The following is a 23,993-nucleotide window of genomic DNA, read 5'->3' as shown; positions in this document are numbered from 1 at the left end:
AAAAGTAATCAATAATGAAAAATTAATAGTGTTACTGTGCACTTACCTTTAATGTAGTCAGCTGAATGCTCACAGAGCCTCAATAATTTTTTAATTAAGCATGTAGAATACATTAATTGGATGAAGCAGAGGAAGAGACAGGGCTGGGTGAGTCATCAAGATCGCTTTCTTCAGACAGGCTAACATACTTGCTTGTTGAAGGTATTGAATCATCTTTAGGGAGTGAAGAGGCAGCAGTGGTGGAGCGTGAGGAGACAGCAGTGGGGGACTTCTTAAAAAATATGTCCAATTTCGACTGCACAGTTTGCCTTTTCTTTTCATTGTAAATCTCCCTGTAGCAAGCAAGTGCATCTTGGATCAGTCTGTCAACTTTTGCAAAATGCTCAACATTTTGATCCATTTCTTCAAACATTTGCATCCCTTAGTAATAGTAGCAAATGCCTCTGCCATTTGTTTCACTGAAAACTTTTTTGGGGGTGCAGGTTCTTCTTCTACATTTTGTCTCTCTTCTTCTTCTGCAATTTTCTGTGCATCCAGTTCAATAAGATCCTCATTACTTAGCACTTCTGCTACACTTTCCACCAACTGCTCAACATCTTCATAATCAATTTCTAACTCCAGCTGTTGACCCATCTGCACTATCTAGTTACTAATCTCAGAAATTGCTTCATCTTCATTAAATCCTTTGAAACTGTTCACATATCTTTTCAGGACCTTCTTCCATATTCCATTCATGCACTGACCTGTAACCTCATCCCATGCTGCAGCTATGTTCTTTGTACATTGCAAAATGTTGTAGTCCTTCCTAAACTCTCTGAGCATTTTCTCACCTTCAGTAGCAGCAATAGCCTGAGCGAAGGTCATACGTAAATAATACGCTTTAAAAGCAGCAATAGTGCCTTGATCCGTGGGTTGGATGATGGAGGTAGTGTTAGGTGGAAGGTAGACTACCTTAACATCAGGGTGCATGTCGTCCAGGTGTGGTGGGTGTCCTGGAGCATTATCTAAAACTAATAAAATCTTGAAGGCAACCCCTTGTTGCAGACAATACTCCTTGGCTTGTGGAATGAAACATCTCAGGAACCAATCCTCAAACAGTGCTAGGGTCATCCAGGCTTTCTTATTACTGTGATAAAACACTGGCAGTGTGTGCTGCTGACATTTTTAAAAGCCCTTGGGTTCTCTGAATGATATATCATGAAGGGCTTTATGTTGAAACCAGCTACATTCCCCCCAACAGAAGTGTAATTTGGTCCTTGAATGCCTTGAATCCTGGCATGGTTTTCGCCTCTTTGTGGATGTATGTCCGTTCTGGCTGCGCTTCCAGAATAAGCCAATTTCATCCACATTAAATATTTGCTCGGGCAAATAATTTCCCTCAACGTTGACACGATCTAGGTCCTCCTTAAAAGCTTCGGCAGCACCCACATCGGCACTTGCTGCCTCTCCACTCACCTTTACACTGTGAAAACTGTAACGTTTCTAAAACCTTTGGAACCACCCATGACTTGCTGTGAAGTTTTGGTCGCACTCATCTCCTGCTTGCTCTTTCAGGCTTTCGAAAAGGCTTCTTGCATTAGCCTGTATGGTTAGAAGGCTTAAGGGTACATGCTTTTGCAGCTGATCTTCCATCCACATCACAAGTAATTTCTCCATCTCATGAAGAGGACCTTGTCTTTTTTTCCTTATTATTGTTCCCTTTATAGGCTGCTGATCCTTTCACTACCTTACAAATTCATTCCTTGTCCTTCAAAATTGTTAATATCGTTGAGTGAGAGAAGCCAAGGTCGCGTGAATTGGTTGCTACCATTTTTCCATTTTCATATTGCATTATTATTTTCGTTTTCATCTCAAAAGTAATTGACTGTCTCTTTTTTTTTCTCAGCACCACGAGAACTCTCACTTTTACGCTTGCCAGCCATTTTAAAGGGAATTAGAAAAAAAAAATTTCAGTACACAGTGAGATCACGAACAACAACAACAACGGCCAAACACCAATTGAGCGGGCTACGGCGTGGTTGCTGTACACAACAAGGTGGCCCAGCCCATGTTGTCGTACGGGGTCACATTACGATCTAACGTTTCAGGACTCGAAAATACGTAATGTAAAAAATATTTTATACGACCACGGCGGTCATATGTCGGGGTTGTCGTAAGTCGAATATGTCATAAGTCAGGGCTTAAAATGAGGTCAAACCTAATGAGTAAATTTGTATCCACATCTGGGTCAGTCACCCATTGGTCATTATAATTCTCTCCTAACTGAACCTGTACTAACAAGCTGTAGTCCCCATGGTTTTTTTTTGGGGGGGGGGGGGGTTGCAGACCGAGGACACAATTAGAACAGATGCTGTGAATAAAAGTTTCTACACGTTTTCGATAACCGTAAATATTTTAGCTAATGACTGGGGCCTAAATGTAATGGGAGGGTGTTTGTCTGTACGAGGTGCATAGTTTAGACTCTTGGAAAACTTTCTCCAATACAGTACACACAAAAAATGACAAATGTTCGTTTACCCTGGGTCAGTATTGTGCCCCAAGTGGGGCATGAAACTGACTTTTCTACACACAAAGGTATAAAAGTGAGTGGGTCATCAGCAGTACTTGTGCTTTGCATGGAACCCACCCACCTAACCTCATCTTGGTGTGGCCCATTCACTTCTTCACCTCTGTGTGTAGATCACTTGGTTTCACACCTCACTTATAGTCTACTACTTTGCTTCAAAATTACCGATGACAATAGTTACACTAAAGAACAGCGTTCCTTACCTAATAAAACCTCGAGTCTCTACTCCAGATAGAAGATACTGTCAATAAGAAGTTGCCAGTGATGATGATAACAATCTCTTCCTCAGTAAACACATCCTCCAGCCTCCATTACTATCCCAACCATGCCCTGCTCCCTTCTAAATTTGTGTCAGTGACCCCATTGTCATTTGAGGTCATGTTGTCACCTCACCTGTTGAGCGACTGAGCTTGGCAGTTCCTTTGAAATGTTGGCACTCACTGACTATGCCTGTGAGGCTTAACATAGTAACCCAGATGATTACTTGGATCTGACTGATAGGTTGCTAGTCCTGGTTCACTGTCGAGGTATTATACCAGTAGCCAACCATATGTTACATTTTCTTATTAATGAGAATAGTCAATTGTAATGGTTTTGATAAGTCTATCCAAATGCCTCCCAGGATGGGTACAGTAAACCCTTGCTATTTGTGGGGACTAGGTTCCAAGGAATGGCGCAAATTGGCAAAACTGCAAATAGCAACTTAAACTACCTTAGTGCACTACTGTATACCTGTACTGTGTATTAGAAATATAAGTCACCAATACTACTTACCTTTGTATGTGGAAGTTTGGAGCTTGATGAATTGTACTGTACAGTAGGATGAAATCTGGTTACTGAGGCATAGGGAGATCATCAGGATCACTGTTGGAAGAGGGTGATGCAGTGGTGGTTGGTGGAGGGGTGGGTGGTAGGGAGGTGGGTGGTGGAGCGGCGGCAGCAGCTGACTGAGTAGGTGAGGGAGACGAATCAGCTGGGCGAGCAGCTGGTTCTTTCTTGATAAACATCGTGATTGGTAGTCTTTTCCTCTTGGCTTTTAGGTCTCTAAACGTTTCACTCGACTAGCATCATTAGCACTGACACTAGGCAGTCTTTTAGGGGTCATTTCACACAGAAACACTAATGTTTTGAGTACAACACAAGAGATGCTGCAATGGTTGAGTGCAAACAAAGGGAGAGGAGATGTTGCTGGTGCGTGGGGGTGACTTGTTGCTCTGTGAGAGAGGCTTGTAAGCTAGCCTCCATCTGCTTACCACAAATAGTCGAAATCAAGAATAGCAAAGGTTTACTGTACTTCCAAATGTATTGAGATAACTTGTACAAAATTAACAAAGTAAAAGTGTATTACTTAATTTGAAAAGTTATTCAAGTAAAAGTACCAAAAATGTAAATACTTTTAAGTACTTCATCACATAAAATACCAATTTTAAATTTAATTTGGTCAATACAGAACAATATTATTTTATTCATCTCAAAGGGAAGCCATACACAAGGGGTTAAATCCTCCAGAAAGTTACTTGAGTAAAGTAAGGTTACTTTATGACTGGGCATCTCTGTTACGGTATATAATTATATACCTGTATCATAATCGTGAATTGTAGAGATTTATACTGTGTTTTGAATTGGAAAGCTTTGTCAAATGTAGAGAAATAAGTTTTTCTAATGAAAATCTTGATGCTTTATTAGGTTTTTTTTTTATCCAGATTGTATCCCAAAATTAATGTACATCAGATAAGATAATTATATGCCTGAATTGTTATTTGAATAATTGCCCTAATTAATGCTTGAAATGAAAAAATTAGGAATTATAAATTATAAATGATTAAATTTTATATTTACAGACTTCGTGTAATGGGGTACAAGATATTACCGATGAAAATGTATCAATGCCAATACCAAATGGATCAGCGATAATTTTGGAGCCACCACCACCATGTCACCTAACCTCACATCAAATTGCCACAGAACTAGTTAATGATATTGTGATTGAGGCAGTCACAGGTAGGAGCTCCTGCTGTGTTCCTTATGATACAAACTATGTGATTGGTCCTGTAATATGTTAACTAGGTTCTTATGCCCTCCACATTAAGTTTGAGTAAAGTGGTGAGAAAACAAAGGTTTATCTTTCCAACAGAAAGTTGCAATTACTGCATGTTGTAAAGGAAAAGGATTTCCAAGGTAATTGTTAATTGTCATACTTGACAGAAAGACCACTGAAACATGGCTTCCACTGGCCAATCTCTCGCTGGTTTCCCCAGCCTTAGAGAACACAGTCATTCCCTCATCAAAATTTTTTTTCACAGTCCTCAAGTTTACTTCTACAGTATATCATTTGAATCACACCATCTCTGTGCACCTCCCAAGTTTCTGGGTATCATGTTGTTCCTATTATCTCTATAAGGGTAGAGGTAAGATGAAGACACCTGACATTTATTTTAAGTGTATTTGGGAATAAATTAGTGGTCTCTCAAACAGTTACAGTACGAGATCTTACTAAAGGCAAAGCAGTACAAATGGTCTAGCTGGTAGTTTTGATGAACAAGTGTTGATTATTCTTATTTTAGTCTTACAACCTTTTACACAAAGCTTTTTGCATATGGGAGTGGTAATTTACTAGTGTGTTAAGGATGACCATCTCTGTGCATAAGTTTACTAAAGTGAACTTGGCAGTGGTTATCCAACCATAACTGATGTTCCAATTGACCAGGTGCATTTATCTTGTAGGACAGGATAACCAATACTAGTTGATAGGCAATTTAGGGAATCAACAGGCTTGCATCTAAAATCTACCATAAGATGATTTTAGGAGCTACCTTTATTTTAGAAGTGAAATTTTGAAATTTGTTTCAAAGATATTGAGAATTTTCCAGTAGCTTTTATCCAAAATGAATCCTGTCGATCAAGTTACTCACAGTTAACTTTGAAGTAAAATGGGAGAATAATCCAAGCATTTTTACCTAAACTGAATCCTTCAGAATGAGTTCCTATACAAATTGACATTGTTATCTATTTAAAAGATTTTTATTTCTGGTCTTGAGTAAGTCCACTCCACCCATGCCCTGGGGTTATGGAGTAGTACAGTGGAGTCTTTATAATTCACAAAACAAATTCTCATTTTTAAATTTGTTGGTACAGGTACCTGTATTACTACTGTACCTCTTTTTTTTAAATCTGCGGTCAAATATTCATAATTCGCAGCCAAGTACCAACTGCCGCAGTGTTTGTTTATATAAGAAACCAAGAAAATTGTGAAAATAATTTGTTGCTTTAACCCTTAGGCCCCGGGTGACATTCCATAACGTCCGACTAGTGCGCCCCGGGTGACGTTCCAGAACGTCCGCCTATTTTCCCGCCATTTTTTTTTTTTTTTTATATATATAATTTTTTTCTCGATTTAACCCCGCATGGGGGGTACTGCCAGCAGCACCCTAACCTTAATTTGTCTTGGAAATAAAGAAAATATAAATATCACTTCATTGTTCCAATATGACTTAGAAATAAAAATAAAGAAAATGTAATACTGTATAAAACTATGAAAAAAAAATGAAAAGTAGTAGGTGATTTGTTTGTGGGAAGCAAGGATGGTTGGGTGATGGACTGAGGCCCCATTTCCAAGAGGATCACACACCCCAGAGCTCAATAATACAACATGCAATTTCACCATAATTCCCTGATGAGTTATTGTGTGGTATTAAATTCCTGGTTCTGTGATGACATAGTGTGGCCACAGCCAGCCCAGCACCTGCCTGTCTCTATATTGGTGTATTGGCATAACCCACAAGAAATTATGAGAAGGGAAGGGGCTGTTTATGTAATAAAGAACCACTTTTTGTGCAATATCTATGTGTTACTGTATTTTATGTATTATGTATGATGGTTAGTGTATATTGAAGCAGTTTTGGAACAGTTTATGAATGTTTCTTGGCCTCTGGAACCAAACTAATTATTTCCATTTAAATCAATTAAACTATAATTTGTAATTTGACAATTCACAATTTCTTCTGGTATCTAATTTGCAAATAATTGGTCCATACTGCGTTGCTCCAAGGTTGCTTGGTCTTCAGATTAGGCCTGGTCACCTTGGATTGGGGTTCTTTGGTTCCTAACCTATTAACTGTGATGGGTATGTGCAAACTGGGATTTCAGGAGAAGTCCTTCCATTTTCTTGCACATCTCTCCTGCACCATTTCCATCCCCTCTGTAGGTTTCTACAGTTTTTTGCTTAATTATCACAAAACATTTTTGAGTGGAGCAATGTTGTTAGAGATTTGAAATTTTACTGGTTCACAGTATATAGTCTTCATATAGAAGGTGATATGATGAAGAGTATGTTTAGCTTTTGTACTTGATGTTTCAATTCAGTGTTTTTTTTCTCATTTTACCTTTTATCCTTTTCTAATGGTTCTTCCATTCATATATCTAACAAATGTATGTTATTAAAAGTTATTCAACAAATTCTTTTAAAATGTCTTCCTACTCTTATTCTCATTCCTGTATGGTTTATCTTGTTGTTTTCTTCCACAGTTGTATCAACAGAGGAAACTATTTTGAAGAATGGTTGTTTTGACAGTGAAAGTGTTAATGTAAAAGAAGTTAGTAACTTAGAAACATTAAATACAACTATACCAGATCCACCTGAGTCATGTTCCCCAGAAGCTGATGACAGTAGTGTGTCTACTCCATGTGTACCTCAAGAGGACATAGGTCAGGAAGATACATCACCATTGTCTACAGACCACCGAAGTGATTCTGTGGCTTCTAACCCTCCTCTTACTCCAACATCCATCACCAGAGTGCCCTCACAAGTTTGTATTCATTTCCCTTATTTTTATATATTTTTATGTCACTGCTCTCATTGTATTCTATAACATATTTAAGGATTAGTGTAAATTGGTAAGATTGCTAGTGACTGTATTTTAGTTACAATAAGCTATATTGCTGCCATTTAATATACTATTATTATTTTTTCAATCACAACATAGCTAGTTTCATCTTGCATGACAGTAGAGGCCCTCAAGCACCAAGTGAGTGAGAACTTCAAATGTAGTAATATCTCCGTTAGCCAGAATCTGTCTCGACTGTAACTCTCCGATAGCCAGAATTAAAATTTTACAAGGGGCACATTTTTTGGAAAATTCAGAGAAAAATTTTCCTGGGTTTGAGAGATGAAAATCAGGCACACTTTGCAGAAATTCCAGGAATGAGGGATTTTTTCTGGGTCCGAGAGATGATGTAATGCTCAATTTCTGGAACTTCCAAGAACATTTTTCCATTACCCTGAAAATTCCGGGGATGAGGGATTTTGTTTTCCGGCTATGAGAGAGTCGTCTCGTTACCTGGAAATCTCTCATTCCCGGAAGTGCTCTGCACCAATTGTTCCGGCTAATGGGGATATCACTGTAGTCAGCTTTGTACGTCTTGGAATAAAGATAGAGAAATGTTTGATCTTACAGACTGTGAGAAATAAAACATGGATTAAAAAATCTTAATAGAAAAAAAATATGTGTACAGTATTGAACTTTTTACAAGCGCCTGTAATTGAGTATTCATAATTTTTACATGTGGGACTCGTGTACTGTGTAAACAACCTCGCAGATAGACCCCCAGGAACCCTCCAATTGTGGTTCTTAGCTATAATAAAGAAATCTAGCAAAACAAGAAAACTAGAGATAGAATCTCTCCCATTTTAATTGAAAGCTATGTACAGTAGGTAGGAGGAAACTATGATGATCCAACTACCCAAAAGCTGAGGACTGTGAAACTGCGATGTTACACTACTGAACAGGTACAATGCAGCTCAAACAGGCTATAAAAGGGGTTCCAGGCTCAACAGTTGCAGTCACTCCTAAACAGCCATATTTGTTAACACACATCTGGTCAAGAAGGTATGTGTGGTGAATAACATTTTGGAACAAGGAATACCGAAGGAGAATTAATTGAATATGGCTATATGGAACACTTTGTTTAAGATGATGGGAAGTAGGTTGAGAATGTGCAAGTCAATGAGCACAAAAACACAGATTGGCAATATACCCAGGTTATTTCGGGAGACTGAGAATGTTGTTAAGTAAATATTAAAATATAAAATTACCTGTATTATTGTAATTCAATACAATATACGGGGTTAGGGACCAGAGACCCCCTAAAATTCACCAAGCAATGGTTAAAAGGTTTATTTTCCTATTAAACACAAGCAAGAATTGTACATCATGGAAATATAAAGAAAACTATGAAAATGAGAAAAATTGCTCAATACTGTACATAGCCTGCTGCCCTCAACCGACCTAGCATCCCACAGATTGTACACATTAACCATCAAGTTCAGGAAATTTTTCTATGGAAGTCAAAAGTTATAATGATGCTAAAACTATAAGTAATCTTGGTCTTAGTTTCTAAAGGTCTTAGAAGGTAAGTCTTGGTTTTAGTTTCAGACAGCAGCCTCTATGGCAAGAGGTGCCTTGCTATGATCTCCCGTCTAGAAAATAGATTTGTTTTATAAATCTTCTATATTTTTCTCAGCAGGAATTGATAATCTGCATCCAGATGTCTGTGGATCTGTGCAGGTGTTTATTTTCATTTGGAGAGGATGGATTAAGGGATGGGGGAAGGTGGGAGTGAAGGCCTCACTATGGTGCAAACAGAATTGTGTAATTATATGATGTTAACAATGAATTTAGTGATGTAAATGAATTAAATAATATATATGATCAATATAGGGACAGTTAAATGGATGGCTGTCAAATCAGTGAGAATTGCCTACAACAGAGGTTTTGGGGTAACTAAATATAAATCATGTTAATGTGATAAGCTCTCGTATAGATATAATTTTGATGACACTTTGTAAAAATCCTTTTCTAAATATGATTTAGGAATAGATTGCTTTTTAGGATTCAGTGACTACTGTATAGCCTTTCTGCCTAGACTGGAAGTTTATTTTGAGACATAAAAACAGTGGCTTAGTATTTTATGACACCATTGGTTAATGTAAGTTTACTATCTAATTAAATTGAGTAAGATGAAACTGTTTCATTGTTATTTAATGATCCTCTCATATGTTTTACAGGAAAGTATAAACACTATGACAGAAGGTGATACTGCCATGACAGCAAAACTGTCTCACACGCTACAAAAAGATGCATTCCTAGTGTTTCGCTCCCTCTGTAAACTCTCCATGAAGCCCTTGCCTGATTCCCCTGACCCAAAGTAAGTTGAAATCCTCATATTCTTTTCAGCCCATTATGAGTTCCAACCACAATTCTTTTGAGAATCTTTGCCAAATTTTTAGGGTCACAGTTAGAATGTTTAAGACAAAGGGAATTTTGCTGTCTTTATATATAAATAAAAGCATTTTCTGTTTGGTGTATTTGGGGCTGTCTCAAAGGGCAGTTAGGGAAAAATTACAAAAATTGAGTTAAGATCTAACTAAAGCTGTATTTTTAGTGAATAAAGAGAAATCAGGATTTTCAGTCAAGATTTCCAGGGGTTAGATCTTTAGTGATATTCTGTAGGAGGACTAGGCTTCCAGCTGAAAAATCCTTTTTCTTCTCAGGAAGATCCACTCTCTTCCATCAAGTAGACAATTTCATCCAAGCATTTAAACTATCCTGTACAGTAGTTGCCATGTATAATGCTGGGAAGCTTAGTATCAGGGCAAATAAAAGGAGATGTGAAAGAGCAGGAATTGTCAGGATCTGCTTAAGTGGTATGACTATATTGGTAGAAGTGAAAAGATAGAGATTGATGTAATGAGTGTATAGTAGGAAGCAGAGGGGGACACAAAGGAGGTGAAAAGATTGCACTAAAAGTCAGGGAGCTGGAGATTTAGGAAGCAACAGTCTGCATGAATGATTGAAGAGGATTGGATACTGATGAGTGATGGTGGTTTACATGAAGCAGTAGGGTAAACCAGATTAGGCTCTTTGTTGTGGAAGGGGCGTACCATAGCAGAACACATCTTTTACAGCAGCAAGAGTGAATGTGTGTGTTTATTAGGATAACAAGGTAGCCCGAAGGCTGAAAATATGTGTGTGTGCCTCATGCCCCAAGAAAGTGATACCTCCCGATACAGCTTAACCTTTTATTCTTAGGTTAAATTACAAATAATAAACTGTATTATATTATCTTTTATTATTGTAGTTGGTGTAATGATTATGATGAATCATACCCCTTAAGAGGCTGATCATATGAGAATACAGTATAGTTTTGATTAACGCAGTCAATTGAACCCGTGGAGGTCCGCGTAAAACGAGAATCGCGTAAACGAAATAACAGATCATATGGGATTAATTGAAATAGAGACTGGGCCAACCCCCAAACTCCACTTTTTCCGACACAATACGTACCTTGTAGTAAAAATAACATCATAATTTTATGATGGTATTGACACACACATAATATCTAAATAAAAAACTACACTGCTGTACAAATATAAAGGTGTTTAACACGTTAGTAGAAGAGATGGGTCGGCACACGTGGATGGCGGCTGGTTCCGAGGCAGAGGGCAGATTAGTGGCCCTCCGGTGAATCACTATCACTATTCACAGAGGTTTGCAGGGCCTCCCTGACAAACCCCTCAAAGTTCATATCCTCACTGTCACTATCACTGACTTGGGCTGGCTGTGGTTGTGGTGGGTTGCGGGCGAAGAAGTCCGTAATACTACGTTGACGACTAGCATTGATGTTGTCGTCATACATCTGGACATACGGCTCCATAAATTTCGACAGAAGGCTATTAGACACTTCATACCGATGCTTGACTGTGTCTTTGTCAAGGATGAGCTTGATTTTCTCCGCCAACTCGATGACTTCCTTCACATAACCATGGCTTGGTCCAGGTAGTTCAAGGTTTCTCGGGGGTGGTGGGGGTCCAGCGGAAGCCATTGTGAGGGGAATAGCGGGCACAGGAGAGAACTGTATACGCAGAGACTGAGAACAATGTGACTGGCCCGGCTAGGTCAGCGACTTCTTCCCTCTGGTGGCAGGGCACGTCATGTTACATTAGACCAATCACAGCTAGCAGCGGAGGGAGGTAAGGATGCGTGGCCCAATCACAGTCCGATACGTCATATGACGTCAGCGATAACGTAAGAGCGACCTAATGCGCACCCTCCAGGCTCCGCTTCCCGCGTAAATGATGGAATGAACCTCGTAACATAAAATTTTTATTCTGGCAAGGTGCCGTGTAAACCAAATCCGCGTAAATCTAGACTATACTGTATAATAATAAATCATTAATAAAAACAGGTTCAAAGCTGGTGCACATTGCAGCGCCTTGACCCTCCCTTACCTCTCACCCTGGTCACATACATAATACAGTATCTTCCATCCAATTTTTTGTGGCTCTCGTGAGGCGTATGGCAAATCTGATTGCACCACTGTACAGGTATTCAACAAGCAAATCTCTTCTTTTTCATTAGAAAATCTTATAATTTTACCCCTTTTTTAAAATCCTTGGTTTTTCTCTGTCAGAACAAATAGTTATGTAAAAATTCACTATCATTTAAGGTTTAAAAAGAAAAAGGTTTGAAAGTGTGTGTTAATGTGTGTTAATTGTGTGATGAGATCATTCATGTCAGTGGACAAGTTTCTGTAGTACGAATGGGCCTTATATTTATTTCTAATAATTTTCTTATTACATATTATAATTATTAAATGTTGTACAGTAGAATGTCGATTTAAAGAGATTCAATTTAAGATTATTGATTTAAAGCAACACCCACAATTAAGGACAATGTTTTAATTTTAAGCGAATCTTTCCTATTTTGCGCAAGTCAATCTGGCACATCATATTTTAAAATTTGTGCCTAATGTTTCTCTGGGCATGCTACACTGTCCTAGGGGCAAAGGTGTACTATACATGTACTAATTGATTACTAAAATTTTTGTCTAATGCAAACTATAGCATGATTATATTCAAATTAATCACTATCGTATGAGTATTCCAGCAATGTAAATTATACTCTCCTCCGTCACATCTGTGACATTTTATAAACAAAAAACAAAAACTCAATCTAAAGGACATAAATAAACAAATAAATACTTTACTAGACTTTTGGCGCCAACTGTCAAACATGTCACTGTCACCTCCCCCCCCCCTTCCCCCCTCCCAGCCAGGGTTTGGTGGTTATACAGTAGGCTTAAGTTTTTATCTTATATAATATCACAGACTAAAGTTAGGAGAATATAATTTGCATTGCTAGAATCCTTGCAAGACAGCGAATAAATTGAATATACAGGTACTCCTCGATTAACGACCTACTCGACTTATGACCACCCAGACATACGACTGCCGCAGTCGTATAAAATATTTTTAAAATTACGTATTTTTGAGTACCAACATTAGTGATTGCGCTGTGCACTGACAAAATTTTTGTTTGTAATTCCTTTTAAGATGGCTGGCAAGCATAAAAGTGAGAGTTCTCATGGTGCTGAGAAGAAAAAGAGACACCTATTTTAGATTTTCTATGTATTATTTTCACCTTTTTGACTTACGACCTGGTCGTCGGTCCGGAACCCTGTCGTAAGTCTAGGAGAGACTGTAAACATCATATATTTTGCACAAAAGATAAAATTTTTAGCCATTTGTAATTAAACCAAAAATTTTTACTGTATGTCTAATGCAAACTAGAGCATGTTTATATTCAAATTAATCACTATCTTATAAGAATTCCAGCTATGTTAATTATATTTTCCCAGGTCAGTTTAGCGACATTTTATAAGAGAAAAACATAGTCACTCTTAAGGACAGGTAAATAAATAAGCACTAGACCTTGGCATCAACTGTCAAACATATCACCTCACCCCCCCTCCCCCCTCCCCCCTCCATCTTCCCAGCCAGTAAACAGACCATTTTGCATCCCATAATTTTAGCTGTGTTGATTTATGAGTGTTTCTTTTAACATAATACTACAAAACACAATGTTTTGTTTATTCTAGGAGATGGACTGAGGTGCATCTGGGTAGACCCTCAGTCTTTTTAGTATTTTGTGTTTCTCTCAAGAACCAAATTAAATTATTCCATTGAAACAACACTTCGATTTAGTGCGAATTCGGTTTAAAGCGACCTCTCTTGGAACGTATCTAGCATTATATCTACGTTCTACTGTACCCTGCCAACTTATTTGTCACTATCTGACTGCTGTTTTTTCTTGTATTGTACAGATCGCATGAACTTCGATCGAAGATTCTGTCTTTAGAGATGCTGCTTTCGATTGTACAGAATGCAGGCCGAGTTTTTCGTTCCAATGATACCTTCATCACGGCTATCAAACAGTACCTATGTGTAGCACTTAGCAAAAATGGTGTTTCTCCAATCCCAGAGGTGTTTCATCTCTCACTTGCCATTTTTGTTGCTCTGTTGTCAAACTTTAAGGCTCATCTCAAAATGCAGATTGAGGTAAGTGATATTTAAAAAAATATATATAAGCTTCACATTTGGTGAAAATACAGTAAAATTTAATTTTTATGTAGTAATTGAGCTAGCTTCAACATCACCTACATCACTGATTATGTCACTCTGGGAGCAAAATTCGTCAACACAGCCCAGAAATATATTCCCAATGTAGAGTTTCCAACATCCTACTAAGGCCATTTGAATACCTGTGCACACGGAACACTTAAAATCAGCATTTCCCTACAGTCTGCCATTTTCACTACAGCACCTCTTGTGTACACACTTTCCACATTCACTGTACAGTACATTACTGAATTAATGCCAACACTTTTTTTTTTTTTTATACAGACACTTGCACCATCAATCAATAGTGGACTTTTATTTTGGTCACTTTTACTCTCGAGCCCTTTGACTATTCTATCCCTCCATTTCTTCACTTCTCCTTTACCTCTTTTGTACTATCTTCTGTCAACACTTAAGTACAGTAATCAGCTTACAACAACTCTCAGGGCAGACCATTCCTAAATTCCTGTTGTAATGCCTCTAGCACCATGATAAAGAGAGGGGACTCATGGCAGACCCTCAATGAACCCCTACTTTTGCCTTAGATTACTCACTTTCCTTGGTATTTACAGTGCTTTTTGAGCCCTCATACAGGTAATGCCATAAACATTAATACAGGGTTTTTTTTCAGGTATTTTTCAAGGAGATATTTCTTAATATCCTTGAAGCAGGTAGTTCCAGTTTTCAGCACAAGTGGATGGTGATCCAGGCACTAACACGGATTTGTGCCGACGCCCAGTCAGTGGTGGACATATATGTCAACTATGATTGTGATCTCAATGCTGCTAATGTCTTTGAAAGGTATTAATTACATCCTATTTATTTCTGTCCTCCCAGCCCATGCAACAAAATGTTTTTCCTAAATCCAAAATTCTGTAGTAAAATGAAAAAAGATAGAAAGCAGATATTACTGCATGACATAAAAGCTAACCTTATCTAATCAACTTCTTCCTAGCTTTATAGAACTAAACATCACCCAAGCTAACCTAATTTTATGTAACCTAATTAACAGAGATAAAACTCTGAAATTAAAACACTGAAAACAACCTTGACAGTTGAGGCCTCACTCTTTAAATAATCATCACTGAGTTAAGAAGACTGGAAACATCCATTAACAGTGAGAGTGATAGTGTAGTAAGATGCTAGGCCAAAGTAAAGGATGTTCTGCTGAGTACAGATGCAAGAGTTGAGGTATTCAGAATAGCCAGACAAATAGTGGGTAGAAACAAGGATGTTGGGGAGCAGTGTGTGAGAAATGACCATGGTGACGGACAGCCTTGGAGTAGCAGAACTAGTAAAGGGAGGCCCAAGGATTGAAAGAGATGTGTGAAGAAAACAAATGACAAGGTGAAGAATGGAAAGGCAGCTGGAAGCTCAGGGATAGTAGTTGAAATGCTGAAATCATCAGGTGATGTGGCATGTCAATGGTGACCAAATTGACTAATGCAATCATGATGAAATGCACTGTTCTGCATAACTGGAGGAAGAGATTGACCGTGAATATTTAAAAGGTTACCCTTTTAACTATTCACGGTTATGCATTTGAATGTGGCATCTACTTGGACCTGAAGCTGCTAGATCAGGTTATGAAAGTTGTAGGAAGAGAGAGAGTGAGTGATAAATTGATAGGGAGGAGTAAAAAAAAATGCCGTTTGGATTTATGCCAGACTGGGGGACTACAGAGGCAATATTTATAGCCAGGCAGCTACAAAAGACATATCTAGGGAAGAAAAGAAAATTTTATTTCTTATTTGTAGACTTGCAGAAGACATTTGACGGGGTATCATGTGAAGTAGTGCAGTGGGCAATGAGGAAACTAGGAGTGGTCGAGTACCTTGTTTGAGTGGTTATGGGATTCGGTGAGGACTCAAACCTCTTTGAGAGTAAACAGAGATGAGTGAGAAATTTGAAATGAAAGTAGGGATCCACCAAGGGTATGACTTTAGCCGATTTCTGTTTATATTGTTGCTGGAGGCTGACCCGCTCTAGGAGTTGTTGTAAACTGGTGACTTAATTCTGAAAACAGATAGTATTAAGGAGGCAGTGAATGTCGCAAAAACAAAAGTAATGATTGGTGGTGTGGGTGAGAGACATATGTGCTGTCTGTAAGGAAGGTTTTGGCAGCAACTCAGTAATGTGGAATGTGGGTACACAAAAGATGTAGTGGAGAAGATGGCAGACTGCAGGATATTGTTGACATTAAGTGTTCTGTATGTGCAGGTACCCATGTGCCCACAGCAAGGCTAGAGAAGCTCAACATTAGGTATATATATCCCTAGACTGTGTCAGTGAGTTCTGTTATTTGGGTGACATAATTAATGCCATTGGGAGTGCTGAAGTCTGCTCTGTTACAAGAGTTTTAAGTGGCTGGATGAAGTTTAGGGAGATGCTGATGCTGCTCCCACTCACAACTGCAAACCCAGGGCACCAACCCAGAAAATGTAGCAAAGACCAGGTGATGAGCACAGGTCTGGTGACCCGGTTGCCATCAGCATGTTGAAGCAGTTTTTTGGCTGGATACTTTCGTAATGCCAACCCACTGGGTGGGAACAGCTGGACCAATGCATGGTCGCAACTCCCTGAGATAATCAAAGACTATCCGCCTACCCTAGTACAGTATACGTAGTAAAATCCTGAATAAAGATTTTTATATTAATAGGTCTCCTTGGTTAATGACCAAAGGATGAGAAAGTTTTATACAGGAAACTGATTAAGTGTGCATTAATGCTGAGAGAAAAATTGGTACCACCACTGAGCCCCCTGCTTGGGGGCCAAAATAGTGAACTAGAACACCAATAAATTTTTTATAGAAACAAAATGAAAGGACAGGCACTATTGGCAAGGACACACATCTCTGGAATGAAGTGGACTGTCAAAGGGATGTGATGAAGGTTTGTCCCCAATCTTCCATTCCTGTCTCTTAATTGGCTGGACAACATGGATTTGGCCTGTTGCATGAAAGCTTAGCTAGTCAAAAGACAAAAAGGAGTAGCCCTGATGTTTAAAGTTTCATAAACAATAAAACTGAAAAGACCAAGAATCCTGGATATGCAAGTGAGCTCTTACAGTTTAATTGTATGCATAATTGGGTTATGTAAACCTTTAGACCTGTGGACTTCTACTGTACTATATCTCCCAATTCTTAACATTCAGCAGCTAGTGGCTTATTTGCCCTTCTTTATTTGTGAGTGCACAAGGTATTATATACAGTCGCAGACAAAAGTTTGCTCCCCGTGGTGAAACTGAGTCACGGGAATGAGTCTCCAAACTTAATAATACTGGGTTGCGTCTTGTGCGGTTGTGCTGCTTTTATCTCATTTAGGGTCAATTCTGCTTCATTTTGGGAGGGAGAGAACTTTTGACCCCAGTTATACAATGAGGGAAATTAATCGACCTTTCTGGTCAGGAATATGAGCTAAGGAACCACTATATATCAGATTTGTAAGAAATTTGGTTTAAAGTTTAATTTAGATCTGTATAATTCAGTAATCCATTCGATACTAGTTGCTTAGTTTATTATAAATACAGGTTGGAGAGAAAAATGCCTTGCAATTAGGAGCACAAATAAAATCTGTGTTGAATATTTGGAATGACTTCTGAAGCATATAGCAGTGTTTTATAGAGATTGGTAGTGAGGAATTATGCTTTTATCATGCAGTCCTACTTTTTATTTTTCACAGATTGGTGAATGATCTAAGCAAAATAGCTCAGGGTGGGCAGCCAGGGGAGTTTGGTTCTACACCACTACAAGAACGCAGCATGAGGATCAAAGGACTTGAGTGCCTTGTTTCCACCCTCAAATGCATGGTGGAATGGTCCAAGGATCTTTATGTTAATCCAAACACGCTCTCTAATCTAAGTAAGAGAAAATGATCTATTTTCAATTTAGATATTTTTTTAACAAGGGTCAGTTAAAGTTGTATACATTACTCAAATTAGCTTGCTTGCATCATAATAAAAATTAATATACAAACTAAGTATTTGTCTTCAGTTTTTATAACTAATGGACATTTGTGACTTATGGATAGAATATGGTAGATGTATTGTTGTTTGGAAAGATATGAATTCATCCTTGTCCAGAGTCTAATTCTATTATTGATACTGAGAATCTTGGGAACTTTTAACATATGCCATAGAACTGTGCAGTGTGATGTTTTGTGGCAGTGGAACATGAGCAGCTAAGAAGGATGATATATGCAAACTTGAGTGAACTCAGGTCTGAGAAAAAAAAATCAGATAAGAGGATCTGAGTAAAATGCTACTGTCAGAAGGTTAAATTAAGATGAATCAGTTTAAAACTACTGTCACACAAAAAGATTAATTGCATATCAAGCTTCAAGCCACTAAGGTCACTAGCTCGGCACGGGTAGCCTCATGCTATTCAAATACATTAAGTCTTCGCTTAATGTCATGGTTCCGTTCCTGAAAACTGCAACGTTAACGGAATCAATTTTCCCCATAAGAAATAGATAAAATACGCAAGTTATGTTCCTGAGCCTCCCTTTGCCCCATGAAATACAGTCCATATACAGAAATTCAATGGCATTTTCATAGAAAATAGTATATATATCCAATATATAACTAAATCATTTTGTATTGTACTCACTGGTGGTTGGAGGTGGTGGAGCTAGTGTGTGGTGGGTATTGGAGCGGAGGAGGGTGGTGGAAGCGGAGGAGGAGGATGGCGGAAGTGGAGGAGGATAGCAGAAGCGGAGGAGGAGGATGAGGGCGGGAGCCGAGGAGGGTGGCGAGTCACTGAGACTCAGCGGGTGCCTCCTCCTCCCTCTCTGACTGGGGTTCCTCGGCTGCTGTTTGCTCCTCCTCGCTTGCAGGCTGTTGTGAAGATGATGCTGCTGCTGCTGCTGCTGCTGCCGCCTTCTGGCGACAATAAAAAGAATCTAGTGTTGACTGCTCAATGCTCCTCTTCTTCTTCTCCTTGTAGATCTCATTGTAACAACCAAGATTGTCATCAATGTTGCGTACAATCTTTGAGCTACATTCTCTGTTTGGGTCGTCATCAATGAAGATTTGCATTCCTTGCTGGATCATGTTGAACGCTTTTGCCATCCTCTTGGTAGTTAGCGTTCGTTGTGTTATTTCTTCGTCATCTTCAACGGGACTGTGTTCTGTTAGTTGTTGCAGATCTTAATTAGTAAGCTCTTCTGTATGTGATGCCAGGACTTGCTCAATATCCACTGATTCCAACTCATGAAAGCCTGCCTGTCTAGCTAAGCTGAGGATATCCCTATTCACTGCTGGGACTAAGTCCTTGAATCCCGTAAAACTGTTGACGCACTCGGGCCACAATTTACGCCACACACCATTCAGGCAACTTTCTGAAACTTCTTCCCATGCCTTGCCAATGTTGTTGATTGCATGAAGAATGCTGAAGCTGCGCCAATATTCTCAGATTGTAGGTTTATTTTCTCCATCAGTAGCCTTTAGCAGTTGGTCCATGGTACGCCGGCCGTAAATAATACACCTTGAATGTGGCGATGACACCTTAGTCCATAGGCTGCATCAGTGCTGTCATGTTGGGAGGCAGGAAGACAACTTGAACATTGTCAAGTAAGTCGTCGATATTGGGAGGATGAGCTGGAGCATTGTCAAGGACGAAGAATTTTGAAGTTAAGGTTCTCCTTGGCACGGTATTCCTTCATTGCAGGGACGGCGTACACGTTTAACCACTGGCTAAATATGGCGCTGGTTATCCGTGCCTTCTTATTTGCCTTGTAAATGACAGGAAGGTGATCCTTAGAGTAACCTTTCAGGGCCATGGGTTGACAGCGAAAGAAATTAGCTCAGCTTGAAGTCGCCAGCAGCATTCGCGCCAAGCAGCAGCGTCAGGCGGTCTTTTGCCACTTTTAAACCTGATGCTCTTTTTTTCTTCCTTTCAGATATAGGTTCTTTCTGGCATCCTCTTCCAAAAGAGACCAGTCTCATCCACAATAAAGACTTGCTTCGCTGAGTAGCCTCCTTCCTCGATAATGTTTTTGAATTCAGGCTGGAATGTCTCGGCAGCAACCGTATCTGAACTAACAGCTTCACCAGTCATCTTAAGGTTATGAAAGTTAAAACGATTCTTAAAACGTTGAAACCATCCTCAGCTGGCCGTAAAGGTCTCATCCTTCGATCCTTCATCCTCTACTGCCTTTAAGTCGTCAAACAAGGATTTTGCTTTATGCTGGATAACCTTAAGGATCACAGGGGCATTGCGTTGATTCTGGTCCTCCATCCACATTGCCAGCATCTTTTCCATAACGGAACTTCGAGCACGACTTATCTTTGTTGCACTCAGAGAAGTACCACTTCCAGCACTAGCCTTCATCTTGTCCGTGTTGGTCTGGATGATACACACTGTTGTGGGAGTTAGACCTAGAGCAGCAGCTATGTCCACCGCACGTTCCCCATTTTCAAAATGGTATAAAACCTCCATTTTCGTAGCAAGGCTAATGGTCTTTGTTTATTCACAACATTAGCATCAGTAGCACTTGATGGGTGCTTGGAAGCCATTTCAATTTGTTAGAGTACAGTATTAAGATCAAAAACACTTAAACGCACACGAATGCTGTGGAAGCCTAACAAAGACTGACGACGCTTAGGGACGCTGTGTGACGTTCTGCGAGTGAGAGGTAACGCGGCAAGATGAGAGAGGGTGATGCGCCGTAAAAAGTAGTCCATGATAACGCTAAAAACGACGTTATATTGAGTCGTCGGGACGTTAATCGAATTATTGGCATCTAAAGAGTAGCGACATTATAATGAAACAACGTTATTGGGGGCAACGTTAAATGAGGACTTACTGTAGTTGTTCTATCTATAAAATCCCTTGAATGGAACCCAGCTTAGTAAAACCCCATATCATGCATCTGGTAAGATTAAAAACTTACAGATACTCTCTGTATACTCGTAGTAACTTATGATTGCTTTGAACATTTTGATCTCTGGGGATATTTGTTACTGTATTGTTAGTACAGAGTACAGTACTGTATTTTGAGATTTTTCATTCTGTGGATGATATACAGTATGCCATTCTTCACATTATATTTTCAGTACATGTAATGACATACTGAAATTATACTTTAAACACCACAATAGATGCAGTATTAAAAATTGACACTTTTAGATATATTTTCAAATCTGCAGTTTCTTACTTGAATCCTCAGGCCAAGAAAAGAAGAAAGAGTCGGATGAAACAGAAGTGAACCATTCATTAGAAGAAAGTCGAACTTCTCTGGCTCGGCATGGATCTCACAACTCTATTAGTTCTCTACAGTCCTCGTCCACTAACACCACTACTTCAACAGTTGGGGTGGATAACCCAGAACAGTTTCAGTCTCTCAAACACAAAAAAGAAATTTGGGAGCAAGGCATTGAGATGTAAGTTCTTCCTATTATTTTTTGTATTTATAATTTATTTTTTTTAATTAATTTTATTCTTCTTCCACTTTTGTGTAGGGTAGAATAAGGGTTACAAGAATCTTATAAGTAGTGGAGAAAAGATGGAGTGGCATAAGACTAGTTTTGATATTGATATTGACAAACAGTTTATTTAATCACAAAAGTACAGATACATCCTTCGATTGGCAATGCTTCATATCACTTCTCTGTGCACGCCAAGTTAAAATTTTCAGGGTTTTTCTAACATGACCCCTCTAGATCGCCCCAAATCACCAATATTGTCCATTAATCTCTTAGCTGAAATATACTTCAGATGTTAATACATGTACCATCTAACACACTTTCATCCATTTGATACACCAGAGAATTTAATTTACCCCAGATGCAGTATACTATTGACTCTACTTCTCTCACATCTCTTTAGCACATTCTTCATTTATAATTCAACTTATTTTAATGAGAACCAGGACATCTAATTTACTTTTTTTTCTTTCAATAGTATAGCAGTCATTCATTTCATCATCACTGCATCCTCTTAGCTTCCTATTTTTTTTTTTTTTCACGTTGATAATTAATTTTTTCCTCTTTTGCATTAAGCCTGCCCAGTGCCAGATAGGTAGATGTTTTAAAATTATTTACTGTATATCTTGGCAGGAAATATTTTGTTTCATTTTGGATAGCATGATGGCACAAAAATGAGTCTAGAACATTCTTATTTTGTGTTTCGACAGGTTCAATCGAAAACCTCGGCGGGGCCTCGCTTTCCTCCAGGCTCAGGGGCTTTTAGGACCAACTCCAGAGGATATTGCCAAATTCTTTCATGATGATGATAGAGTAGATAAAACACAAGTTGGAGACTTCTTGGGTGATCCAGATCCAATTAACAAAGAGGTGGGTTTATTTTAATGCAATGCACAATATACAGGTACCCTGTACATATCTATTTAGTATATAAAATGTATGCCTATTATAAACTGGTATCTTAGTTTCCTCGTGTTACTCTTGCAAGTCTTTTGCCCCTAATCTGTTGTATGGGCAGTTTCAAAAGCAAAATAGATTCTTTCATTTGCCTACATTCCTTTATTCTGATTTAACTTCCCCATAAACCACAGGTTACAATGCTCTTCTGTCATTCACATACTTTGCTGCTTCCTTTCACTTTCAGTAACTTTGATTCACCCCATCCTTCTATTTCCTTGGTCCTTACCTGTGAATCGCAGTAATGGAGCAATTATTGCATCACACTTGTGGTTCAGTAAACCCTTGATATTCACGAGTTAGGTTCATGAAAACACCGGTGATTGAAGAAACCTTGAGTTAAGTAGGATAAAATGGGGTTTAGTTTCTGTTACAGATTAAACTCTCAAAGTTGTGTTGCACCAGTCTGATAGTAGAAGAATCTGTGTTTCTGTTTGAGAGTTCCCTAGTTACTGTGTTCTTGACTGTTCATGCTCATGTTTTAATGATATATTGTACAGTCAGTCCTCGACTTACGACAGGGTTAGGGACCGACGACCAGGTCGTAAGTCGAATTGGTCGAAAATGCGAAAATAATACATAGAAAATCTAAAATGGGTGTCTCTTTTTCTTCTCAGCACCACGAGAACTCACTTTTACGCTTGCCAGCCATTTTAAAGGGAATTACAAACGAATATTTTGTCGGTACGCAGTGCGATCACTAGCGTCGATACTCGAAAAACCTAATTTAAAAATATTTTATACGACTGCGGCGGTCGTATGTCTGGTTGGTCGTAAGTCGAGGAGTACCTGTATTTAAATAAAATTTATACCATCTTTATATTTCTATACAATGATTGTTTTGGACATTAAAATAGAGTTAATGCAATCATTATGACAGCTTAACCCTCTAAACAACGAGATAAAAAGTAGCTGATGAGCACCTTTCGTCCCACATGATAGTGATCATCTATATACCTGTAATCAAAATTTTTCGATGCGGTAATTTTTAAGTTTGGCTCCTGATTTCTTCTTGAGTGATTTATTGTAACTTGTTGCAACTTTTCCTTCCCCATATTGGTTCCTCCCTTCGCCAGTGACGCGTTGCGCAGAAAGATTCCTCACTGCAGTAGTGATGCCTTGACTACCTAGTAAAATATTGTGGGAATCAGAGTGAGAGCGAGATTGAAGAACTTGTAGATTTGCTGAGTAAATTTGGAAATGATAGCTGGTGTATGAGCTTCAGAAATAGTGGCATTGACGAACTAGTGTGTTTAGAGGAAATATTAGTGTGTTTTAACTGTTTAACAGTCACATAAGCTGGTTGTGTTAACAAAAATATATGAACATAAGAATGGAGGAAACTGCAGTGGGCCTATTGGCCCATACTAGGCAGCCCTGTTTACACCAAACCCTTATCGCTCATTATGTCCATCCAACCTATGTTTGAAGCTATCCAGCGTGTTCGAGTTAATGATGATGTTTGGTAACTTGTTCCACTCATCCACGACTCTATTTCCATACTAGTGTTTACCTGTCTTTTACCTAAGTCTAAATTTTCTAATTTAAAACCATTGTACGAGTCAGCCTGAAGCAGCCAATTACAACCTCCCT

General features: G+C 38.8%; 1 protein-coding gene across 1 annotated transcript in view; it reads left to right on the top strand.

The window, feature by feature from the left end:
* The window catches only part of LOC121862290 (brefeldin A-inhibited guanine nucleotide-exchange protein 1-like), a 101,705-nt gene that overhangs the window by 17,370 nt on the left and 60,342 nt on the right, over nucleotides 1-23,993 (top strand). The window contains 8 exon segments of the mRNA XM_042360422.1: nucleotides 4,408-4,567; nucleotides 7,091-7,371; nucleotides 9,630-9,769; nucleotides 13,727-13,961; nucleotides 14,653-14,822; nucleotides 17,702-17,880; nucleotides 21,188-21,401; nucleotides 22,154-22,313. Of these exon segments, the coding sequence (XP_042216356.1) occupies nucleotides 4,408-4,567; nucleotides 7,091-7,371; nucleotides 9,630-9,769; nucleotides 13,727-13,961; nucleotides 14,653-14,822; nucleotides 17,702-17,880; nucleotides 21,188-21,401; nucleotides 22,154-22,313 (1,539 nt within the window).

The sequence above is a fragment of the Homarus americanus genome, unplaced genomic scaffold (assembly GCF_018991925.1).
Source record: "Homarus americanus isolate GMGI-L3 unplaced genomic scaffold, GMGI_Hamer_2.0 scaffold31037, whole genome shotgun sequence".
NCBI classification, from domain to species: Eukaryota; Metazoa; Arthropoda; class Malacostraca; order Decapoda; family Nephropidae; genus Homarus; species Homarus americanus.
Note: the sequence above shows the minus strand (reverse complement) of the source record. Positions and strands in the feature narration are given on the sequence as shown.